We start from the raw sequence: 12009 nt of genomic DNA on the forward strand, positions 1-12009 counted from the left end.
TTCAACGTATGTAAAACATCGTGTACTTACATATTAAGTAAGTGTGTCAGAAGTCAATCACAAATAATGCATAATCAAAACTCAAAAGTCCGCTTTTACATAGCTTGCCATATGGATAGCATAAATGATAAAGGTTTCTAACTAATTATGTCGTTTTGGCCACATCCCGGTCCGCCGTGTCGACATACGAGACAACCCAGTTTCTCTGCCGTTGCTGGAAAAGAAATGTTTATGCTTCACTGTGTTTCGAACTGTTCCGACTATAGCGTAAAATTGTGATCTAATTTGGATGTAGGCCTACTGGGAATTGGGGTGACTACTGCGTCGAAGCTATCAACTCGATATTCCGATGAGCAGATTGCTGAAAGTATGGCACCATTTTACATCAAAAATGCGGCAGAGTCGACTCATGCATGGGTCACGCACTCCTCACTCATATACTCTGCACTTACTTGCGTACGATCCGCACTTCGGAGTGAAGGCATTTTCTGTGCTGCTATAAATACAGTGTTGGTTGCAGACAGGATCTTCCGTTGTTTGAAATTCACTCGAATCAGGTCTCTGAATCAAATTCAAGCGTAGGCTACTAACGCTGGATCATAAAAGCTCATAAATATTATTAGTCTTTAAATTATTTTTACAGGTAAATTGGTGTGACTATGTATTTAGCAAACAGCAAGCATATTTGCCTACGACCAAATGCAACTCCGGAATAAATCTTGCGTGAGACCTATGATCAACAATGATCATTGATTTTACGGTGATTAGTGACATCTCACCCTGCCCGGTTCTACCGGCGGTCGAAATCCTCCAATCTCGTGATCTGTGGATGTCATCACGAACACTGTGGATGTCCTCACGAAATCTGTGGGCGTCATCACGGTCGTCGTAGATGTCATCCCATGCAGATTCTCATCGGGCCCTTCGTCGAATATCGACAAGAGATATTCAGTAGGGTAGTGACAATCCGCAATGTTTGCGTACCCGAAAACCTAAAATACAGAATAATGGAAATGCGATATAGATAGTCTGTACGCCGAATAGGGAACAATTGCCCGTTTCTCTGCATACGCAGACAGGTGTAGCATACAAGCGATAGTGTATATAAGTCAGTGGTTCTCGACCGGGGATCCGCGAAGCATTTTCAGGGGGTCCTCAAAACCTCTAAATTTGCAAAAGCTGATAACTTAATTTAGATATTTCTAAATTTTCTGTTACCGTTTTCATTACTGTTAAAACTACATGGATCACGTTAACGGAATGGTCGTCTGAGATGATATGTCTTATCTATGTGCAGACTCATTTTAAAAGCCAAATTACCAATAGCCTACTGATCGAAACATATTTATGCTTAGAAATAATTTGTTTGAGTTTGTGGAAAAATAAAATGTTGGAGTGGTAAGGACAGTCAGGGCCATTTGGCTTCGAAATGTTTGCAAAAATCCATTTTCTTCTGTGATATAAGTAATTCATTCCAGAATAACCTCAAGATGCTCCATTAGGCTGGACGTGATATGTTTATTAAAAAATCGGGTTGTTTCCACATTTTGGTGTCGTTTATGTTGCGATTATACTCAAAGGTGTCGTCGGAAGCGCTGCCCTTTATATCACATCCGCCACCCCCTATATTTGCGGAAACTGATTTTCGGGCTTTCGGCACTCCTTCATACCAAATCGAAGGCGTTGAGTTTCCAGACACGTTCACGTATTTTAAATGCAGCTGCAGAATTCCCTATATGTTGTTATTTTCAAGAAGAGTCATTTTGTTGCTGTTTATCACTAGCAGTTTTTGCACAAGACAGACGATGGTTGCACGATAATTGAGCTAAATTTTAAATAAAACTTGGGGGGTCCACAGGGATCCGTGACAGTCCATAAGGGGTCCGCGAAGACAAAAGGATTGAGAACCACTGAATAGGGGGAGACCATAGTTAGTAGAAGAGATAAAAGTTATGGCCTACATTCCGCGTGGTATAGTAAATCACACAGGCTATATGTCTGTGAAGCCTCATATTCACATACGAACACAAACAGCTTTGAAAAGCATCGGATCAGTAATTAACAAATGCAACCAAAATAGACCTTTCCGAAACTCACGTATTCGCCGAACAATCCGTAATAAGTCATTTGTTTGTCACTGGCTAATCGGATGCGTTCGCGTCGGGAATTCAAGCAAATTTCCTGAATGAGCTTGCGATCGACGCATTTCCAAGAATGAGCTACGGTTCCCCAGATAATTCCCATAATGTTAGGTGTCGACGTTAAGACACCAGGCTTCCAAGCCGGCCTTCGCCTTTCGGTAAGGCTAGAAGAATTTGGTGAACAATTGTAATGTATAGATTCTATGTCTAACTCTGCGACTGCGAGGTTGTATTTTAGGATCGCGCTACCATAAAAATCAATCAAGGAAATTGTTGAAACAGTATAATTTCCAATCCTTTTCTGCTCAGTGCTCATATCCCTGTTCCGGAATAAAGTATTTTATGATTTACTATTGCAATGAATGCATATAGTGCTGCTGCACAAACTAACGTGGCCAGTTTGTACTTTTGTGATTCAGTGTTTGCGATGACTCGAGTAATGACTTGAATCACTTGGCATGACTCGGAGTCGACTGCCGATATTTGCGATCTGCCTCCGTTGAAATATCGGTGGCAAACTACTGATATCTATCAGCTTGTACAATTACGTCATCACTCTATTCATATATGAAATGACCAAACGATACAAGCCTCCAAGTTTCAATTGTTTAATGATGGAGGCATCTGGAAATTGGTAGGGGCTTGGGCCAGGTATATCTCATATAAGCCTCACATAATTGGGTTATCAATCACCGAACAAAGCAACAACAGGCCTACGTGCAATTCATTCTAGGTGTGTCCCCGTGAACTTTTATACCAGTGCGTACCAAGTTTACTGCAGCCATATATGAATTGAATAATCATCAATCAAAGTTCAGGTGTTTCAAAAATGCTATATTTCCGAACGAAACGCGATCACGACGTCATTTCGCTAGGCCATGGCGTCTATCACGGCGGTATGACGTATGCCCACTGCGCAGACTGGAAATTGTTATAGTAGTAGGGTGCACTGTACGTGTGTATTGGTCTACTGTGCATGGGATTGCGTGAAACATTGCGAAAACGATTAGACCAGTGGTTTCCAATGCGGGCGATATCGCTCTCATGTGGGCGATTCTGAGTAAAAAGGGGGGGAATACCAAAGGGAGCGATTGGGGGCGAAAACCTACGAAGGAGCGATAGTGGAGAGAAATGTTGGAACGGTCGAAAATGCATGTGAAGACGGCATAATCTGCATACACGACGCGAAAGTTGACTGAAGTAAAAGGTCAACCCAACGAAAAGTATAGTTGTGAGCACCGTCTCGGAAAATGAACTTTTTTATTCAATTCACCAGCGATCAGAGTTATAGGTGAATAGATTTCCCGTTTATATGTCCTCTTTTTCGGAACCGTTAATATGGGGGGTGCGAAATTTTGTGTCGAGTTTGATCTGGGGGCGCTGAGTTGAGTCGAGTCGAGTCGAGGGTCGGGAACACAGGATTAGACGGTACGTAAACGCTGTACAAAACATTAAAATGGTAGAATGCATAGATCGGAAAACTTCTAGAATCAACGTCATGACCCGTTGGCTGAAACTATTGGCTTAGAGAAAGAACATAATATATTGATGTTAATCGATTCAAATTGTTGCGAGACCCAAAGGCGGAGTCACTAACCTGCAAAAACTGGAAAAATCGTGACTGAAAGAGGATTGAAAATTAGCCACGTTCACCGACGGAGTTGCGGGATCGAACATATCCGGAGATGGATAAAGGCCGCTCGGACATTGGAACCTACAGTTCGAGTTGATTTCCTCTCCGTTAGTGCAGGTAACCGTGTTGAAATAGCTTTCCAAATCGGGGCACACCAAGTCTGAGGATTGAAAAATCAGTTTTACTTGCTTCTATTTTACCTTAGACGCCATAACACATAACACTCTGCTCTTCACCAGACGAGTAACCAGGTCGGGGTAGTCGGGTACGCTAACCCTTTTTGAACGTGCTATTACTTAGAGGAGAGTCTACGCCGCTTCAATTGTCTGGTATTTCATTGCTTTCTTCCGCGCTGCCTTATTTTAAAGCAGTGGTTCTCAACCTTTTTTGACACGCGCCCCCCTTGGAGATGGTCAAAAAATTCGCGCCCCCCCTGACCCCCTTGCATTTATCGTCATGTCAAAAAGAGCACATCATCTAATACAGAGGTGGGCAACGTTTTTGATAGTCATGGCCGCATTTCGATTGCTTATGTAGCGTAAGGCCGCATTCCAGGGCATAGCCGCAATGAACGATCTGGACGCAAAATACCTATGGTAAACTGTCCATATCCATTCCCGGTGAACTCCGGACATCTACTTTTCACAATGGCCTATTGTACGCACCTAAATCGCGAGTGGCAATGTTATGAATAGTTGCCGGGAGGTGCATATTGTCGCGCGGAGCGCGAAAATTTTTCAGGGCCGCGAACGAATTGTTATTTCTTGCCAGTTCCCATTCCGGCTGAGATTAAGAAGGGCGCTACTGCATTAAAATCGAAAAATGAAGTCTTGTTGAATTGCGCAGAGGGCGAAGAAAATTTCAAGATTAATTAAAATCTCTCGAAAATGCGGGAGTGAATTCGTAATTGCAATTTGCATGTCTACGGCCGCCAACACATACTAATTGAAATAGGCGTCGACGGCCGCTCCAATTCCCTTCTACGGCCGCAGGCTGCCCACCCCTGAACTAATAGTATACATAAGGTCTATCTTACGCCAATTTTGAATCTGCATTCCAGTTGTTGAGTCTTTTACATTGCTGACAAATTTCTCCAAACTTGTTTGAAAATAACAAAAAAGCATTGAACAAGACATCCATTAATTAATTTCATGGTAGGTCACCCCGAGACTAATCCTGATGCTGGTAGTGAGTACAGAGAGCAAGGCGTCGTTCCGTCCTGCCAGGCTAAATTTGATCAGTTTTGGAAATTAATTAAATTTATTGATTTAGAGTAGCCTAATTGAGGGCGAAACCGGGCAACCTATGTTGCATCTAAGTCTGTCTTACGCAGTGCAGTTCGCAAGCTACTAACAAGAGCTGCCCGGCGCGACAAGCTTTAGGCTACTGTCAAAGCTATGAAGCAATAAATGACTTACACGTGGGAATTGCTCTCTATATCTCCAAAGAATTTCAAAAACTTGCTCAAATGAAGTTGAAATCAGACTATACTCCGTTGAGCGCGGTTGCTAGAGTTTGTATTTTGCAAACTTTCTTGAATATGGAATAAATTTCATCTTCATTAATCGTCTTCTCATAATGGATGTGAAACACATGTTCAGACACGTACAATTTATACTGACTTTGTCAATTTCTCGCGCCCCCCCCTATACTGACTTCGTCAATTTTTCGCGCCCCCCCCTGAGAGCCTCCCGCGCCCCCCAGGTTGAGAACCCCTGTTTTAAAGTGAGCCATCTCGCTGAAAGCTCTCTCGTCTGCAGTACGAGGTAAACCATTCTCTCGCCTCTCGAACTTCACAGCATCTTCACCAAAATTTACACGTATTTCACCCCAGCACAAAAGCGTGACGCTGCCCTGTGCCTACTCCAACATTGGCATTAAAATACAGCCAATTTCCGTGCTAAATTACGGTCAATTTTTGTGATGAAAACATTCAGTATGTATGTAGACCATAGCCTGATAGTTTATTTCCGCGATGCAATATCGAAAGTGAATTGCGCTCGCTGCACTTCAACGAATCTTCTCACCGCGATTTTTTGCGATTCATCAACACAAGGATGTAATTTGAGATGTCAGTTTCCTATTACTGGTTGCATCCAAATTAGCATGATTTGCGTCGTGCTTGATTGGAGATCAAGGTTTCGCCTCTCGAATATTAATTTTGCACATATATGAACTATACAATCAATATCTGGTGAATTAACTCAAGATATGTTCATTTTACATCCACGTAATGGCGATGTGTAGTCCAGGGGTGTCAAACTCAAATTGCATCGCGGGCCGGATTCAGGCGGCCAAATCGCCCGCGGGCCGGACGAGTCAACTGATTCCAAAATCATTCCCGATATTTTCACTTGAATACCTTTAAAGCATATATATAGATAATACATGGATCAAAAAGTCGCAGCACCTTTATTCGCGAACAATTGAATTAGCAAATAACAATGATTGTCCGGTTGCATTATAGATCAATCAATCAGTTTTACTAACATTTTCATCATTTCAAAACATCACAAAACTGCGATACAATGAAAAGATAGGAAGGTGTCGAAACAACTTGGAGTAGCCTTTAAGATCAAACACCCACCTCAGACTAGACCAGGGGTTCCCAAACGGTGGGGAATTCCCCACTGGTGGGGAATTCAATGGTTCCTGGTGGGGAATAGACGCATTTGTTCAAAATTATATACAGGACAGTCGACATATTCACGGAGATACATGCGCAATTACCGCTACCAGTTAACTGCTATGGAATGTATGTATCGCAAACTATATTGCGTGTTGTTCACAAAACCTCATTTTTGACTATGGATGGCCAATGATGGCGTCACAAACGCCTGATTTGACTGATTTGACGTGAAATAACGCTTTCGCGGAATTATGAGCGTTACTGGTATCGGTTCACAATTCGTTTTATGTTGCAGTTGTAGGCAATTTTCTTGCGTACTGGTGTGGCTGTGTGTCTTGTGTATTCAAACCAGTGAATTGCTGCTCTGTGACGACGAAAGTACTGGGTAGTGGGGAACAGGACCGTAACTGCCGCACCCCAAACCCCCAATTGGGGAGAGGGCAAGCTCGAAGGGGTCCAAATTTATTTCGTGAATTAACATAAATTAAAGTATTTTTTTTTAAATTTATGACACATTTTCGAAAAATTTTCACGCTGGGTGCGCGATTTAATATTGCCAAATATCTGATTATCTGGTACCCTTCCCCCACGAAACTAGGTAGAATTTATAGAAATGGAGACTTCGGCGTCGGCTATTACTGTGCCACGACGCACCAAGGCATATGAAGTTATAGGCCATATGTAACATGCATCTCCGAGAAGTGTGCCAGAACGATCAGCAGTGAGAAGACCTTGGCCGAGAAGGAATGCCTTTGTAGTGACCCAGACGTCGATATATATACAATATATATGTTTAATTGGCTGGCTTTAAATGGCTGGCGCCGAATGTTCCTGTCCTGGCGATCTGAACCCCACGGGATAAATGCCATCCCGAGGGAAAAATAATTTGCAAGTAAAGCAATACCAATTTGAAATCGTGTGTGCCTTTTAGTTTTGGCGATTCCATATCTTTTGACATAACAGATATAGGAGGTCACGAAGTAGCATAATGTGACGAAGTCAATATACCAACGGGTCCGCGCGAAGATGTTCAATTTTTACTTAGGGGTCCTACCTTTTCCAACACACCTCCCTCAGCTCTACCGGTAAATCAGATAACGTGAGCTGAGGGGGGATGAAAAATTGATAGCTAAATATATGAAATTCCCGGTCATATTTTCCGATTCAAACACGAATTAGATAAATTTTTCGCGCTTCGCGCGTTTAGTCGTAGTAATGCGACACACTAAACAATAGACCCAATGCAGCTGATAAGATGCAGGGAAAAGTGTACAGGCTCAGCGGGGCTGAGGGGGTTCTTGGGGTCCAAGACCAACATTTTTTTGGCGGGGCTGACAAAGAGCTGTTACGGTCCTGGTGGGGAATGAAGGCTCGGAATAAATCTGAAGTGGGGAATGAAGACAAAAAGGTTGGGAACCACTGGACTAGACGAAGTAATGAAGAGGCATGTACACTGAATGAAAAGTAATGCAGAGAATATAAGACGTAAGCGACAAAATGAGATGGCATGTGGAGGAAGGCGAGGTCGATAATAGGTCGTGTTTCGGTAATCCTGAAGGCTGGCTAGTATCCATTTAGAAGAAATTGCTTGTATTTCGACATGAATGCGAACATGCTCGACGACTGTCGGATAGCCGGCAAGATGCTGTTCCATAATTGGGGTCCGGCATACTTGATAGAGCAATGCGTTTCCTTGTATTCCATCCTGATCATATGGTACCTATTCTTCGTTGACGCGCGTGTGCTGTACTTGTGCGCTTTTGACTCCGAAGCGAGGTAGTCGTTGAAATTTGAGGGACATTTACCGCAATTGAACTGATCCATAAACTTGGCAATTTCAATCTTCCTCATATCTTCTATGTTTAGAACACCAAATTTTTTGAGAAGCGATTTGTCAGTTGCACATGCAGGCCCCCGTGGGGCTTTGGCAATGATACGGATGATCTGATGTTGAAGTTTTTGCAGTGGGTCAATCGTATTCTTGCAGGCAGCACCCCAACAAAGAATTCCGTATTGTAACTTTGATAGGAATTGAGTGTTGAAGAGTATCTACAGCACGCTGACTGGCAGAGTGTAGCTGAGGCGGCGAAACAGACCACATACAACCGTAGGTTGGTAAGCTATAGTTGAATACAGTTAAGAACTGCTCAAACAGTGGCGTTAACGACAATAGAAGTTGTCATATTCGATTCTCCCTTTCATTTAGTTGTAATTCGGCGTTGTGAGAAATACAAGATATTTATTCGGAAACGCGGACGTTGGAATCTGGTTTATTGTTATTGAACCGCGAGTCTGATTCCTCCTATGTCTGGGGATCTACTGGGTCGAAAGTGACACAGAAGTCTGACCATAGATATTTCAATTATATATTTGTGCAACTAATATAAAATCCATGTAGGCTACACTGCATCTAACGGTTTCGCATTGGCGATTTCGCTTCTGTGACTATTTTTTAGGCCATTTTTCCACAAAACACTGAGCTTAGTGTGCACTTCTTGAAATTGGTTGTCAGTTTTCACCAAATTGTTACTATGGTTACTAGGGTGGGAACCACCTTGTCGTAGTCGGGTGGATATAATGGGGCCTATGGAAATGGAAGTATTTGGTGCAAAAAAAATCTCACCATTTGTTACAAATGTGCTGGAAAATATAGTAATTTTTCAATCTACTCAGAATGTCTTCGCGGGCCGGATGCGGCCCGCGGGTCGCATGTTTAACACCCCTGTAGTCTGATATCGAATAACATTCTTAAGTCTCGCCATCACCGTGACCAATTTCGTCTACTAGAAAGCCTATGAGGGGTCCGCGGTTTCATGTCGTTATTTAAATCTGATCTGCACATAAAAGGTTGCGCACATTCCAACCTGAGATAGACAATGCAAATTCAAGACCTCATAATTCCACGCATCAGCGGAATTGTACGCACGTTTGCTATTTCAATGCTTTTAGAAAATACACATATAACATAAATAACGAGGGAATTATGTAACTGTAGCAGATAAGCCATTGGGCCGATACCATTTCGATAACGAAGTGACATCGGTTTGATACAAGTAGCAGATGGATTTGATGACACGGTGTTTAGTAACGCTGTTACCTCGGCCTTTCGTCACGGTAAATCGAAGAATGAATGGATCTTGAATTCCCAGTCTTTTATTGTAAATAACAGCAAAACTGCGAGTATCATCTCCAGTTATTGAAAACGCTAAATCCTTCACTATTACGCGTTCTTCCATACGTTGGGTTTGAAAGATATTATCACCGTCCCTGACCACCTGAACAGCGATGAATTTAAAGAAACTCATTACAACATACTTAACCGACTATTGTGAAATATAAGTTCGCGTTCTGTAATCAAATCACAGTAGACTAAATCTCGAGAGCTCATCTTCAATACCGGTCTACCATAACGTGCTTTATACACTAAGAAATAGGTTTACCTTGATTGAAGTCTGGTAAAACGCGGTGGGTTGACCGAAGTTTAGGCGGGCAATTCGTAACTGCACGTCATCATCCCAATTAATGTCCATGTACAGAACACAATCCGTTTCATTGTTTGCAAATCTGCTGTAACTTCCCGGTATTTTGTATTGATCAGATGGGTTCAGAAATGAAATCAACAGTCCATCTCTTGATGACAATCGCAGAGAGCATGCATGGGCTTGAAGATAAACACTAATCGTTATTAGCAAATGGAACGTTGTAATTATATCGACACACTGTGTTCGATTTTTACAGAGAAATCAACTGCGAGTATTCACCTGGGCTTTTTCTTGGTCAATTATTATACATCAACGAATTGCTGTTAACCACAGATTTGTAAACGTGCAAAAGATAAAGGTCATGCCTGCTAACCAGACAGAAACGCCGCAAGTATAACTCGAAATTAGCTGCTGACAATAACACACACATGCATTATTGGTGACATTTTATACATAGGCCTTGGCTTACCGCGATCACACAGTATTAACTTTCCAAATTTGCTGATCTAAACTGACATACTGACTTACCCGACTGCAGAGAAAGCACCAAAGATATAACAGCTATCGGATAACTTCGTCGAATTAGATTGAAGATATACATATCGTATTCGCCGAACTGGACACTATTTTTACCCGAGAAATAAAATGTAAGATAAGTGAAACAGATATTACTATAATATGACGACTTTTATTAATTATGAGCAGTTACTGAAATTTAGTCAATTGTACACACAATCGCAGCCCCCCAGGGCTTCAAAATCCTTATTACAAAGCCGCACAAGCAACGCAATCCAAAACCGCGCGATACATTGTGTCAGTTACTGAAAACGTGTGTCCTTACTGTCCAACCACATATAGAGCAAGCCTCGGTCTACACATATGTGACACGCACATTTCACAATACCAATTCAATTAAACGTTCTTGCGTCTATATGTCACGTCTCATAAGACGAATGAGAAAATGGCTGGAAGGAAATATCTTGGGTCTAGAAAAACATGAGTCAAGCTCGTTGAAGACAAAGCTCATTAGCTCAGTGGCTCCAAACCTTTTTGGCCTCGCGGCACCCTGTCCTGTATAACTTTATTTCAGCACTTCACAGGATTAGTATAACGCACGTCAATAATAATCTTGTTTATTCAAAAATTTGTGTGAGTCTATACGAACAATTTGGTAAAATGATCACTCAAGTTGATAACGTGGCAATAATGTTGTATCTCTGTAAGTTCGTAGCTTATTGTTTCCGACAGAAGCAGTGCATCACAATAACGCTAATGGTACGTCATAACTTACCGCCTGGTTACACTTTACCACAACCCCATACGAGCCTACTGCTAGTTTACAACTTCCTGAATAGTATGGTCGCTGAAATCGCAGAAAATTGCTCATTTTCAGAACATTTCGACTGTTTTCAAAGTTCATTCACAAATTTGAATGGTTCGAAAGAAGGTGCAAATGAAAGCAAAGCATTAGGTCTCGACTTTGTCAGAGAATGGGGTTTCTGTGATTACTAGCCAGATATATTGCGTATCAAGGGAGACACGACTGCAGAGTGCATACTGCACCGTGACATCGTAACTCAATATCCTGGAGTCGATGACGAATTGTCCCGGTTGAAACATTCAGAAGAAGCCCAGCATGCTTGCATTTTAATGCAAGTGCGGTTATTGGTGGCTATGATATTACTTCACGCTATAAAAGCTTTTCTGTCCTTGGCGAAGTCTTCTTAGGTTCGCCAGAGCCTGACTTCCCGATCAGAAATCATCCCGTGACGCGATAAGGCCGCTTACCGTTTAATTGGTTAATTGTCTCTATTGAGATCCCAATACATCTGATTACAATTATCACCAAACCTCCCTTCTCTAAAGTCGAAACATGATTTTTTTCTTTCATTTGTACTTTTGTATCTTCTTTTGACCCACTCTCGTTTTTGAATGTATTTTGAAAGCCATCGAAATTTTGTGGAAGTGAACAATTTTGTGCGTTTTCAGCGACCGCACTATTCGGAAGCTGTGAACCAGCAGTAAAGGTAAAAAATCCCAGCACTGTCATTTTCTTCAGAACCAAGACCCGGCGCGGATTTTCCACTTGTACCACTAACGCCACGACTTACCTACTAAAGCGAC

General features: G+C 42.1%; 1 protein-coding gene across 1 annotated transcript; it reads right to left on the bottom strand.

The window, feature by feature from the left end:
* LOC145455113 (uncharacterized) lies at nt 1-10773 on the bottom strand. Its single transcript, XM_080333066.1, has 8 exons — nt 10414-10773; nt 9844-10064; nt 9501-9678; nt 3739-3934; nt 2098-2305; nt 780-992; nt 453-561; nt 1-214 (listed from the first exon to the last, which is right to left on the bottom strand). Exons 1-8 carry the CDS (start codon nt 10484-10486, stop codon nt 138-140), a joined length of 1275 nt encoding a protein of 424 aa, XP_080189192.1. The 5' UTR covers nt 10487-10773; the 3' UTR covers nt 1-137.
* Between the last annotated feature and the right edge of the window lie 1236 nt (nt 10774-12009).

The sequence above is a fragment of the Botryllus schlosseri genome, chromosome 14, assembly GCF_051294905.1.
Source record: "Botryllus schlosseri isolate E-star chromosome 14, Bs_hap1, whole genome shotgun sequence".
Taxonomy (NCBI): domain Eukaryota; kingdom Metazoa; phylum Chordata; class Ascidiacea; order Stolidobranchia; family Styelidae; genus Botryllus; species Botryllus schlosseri.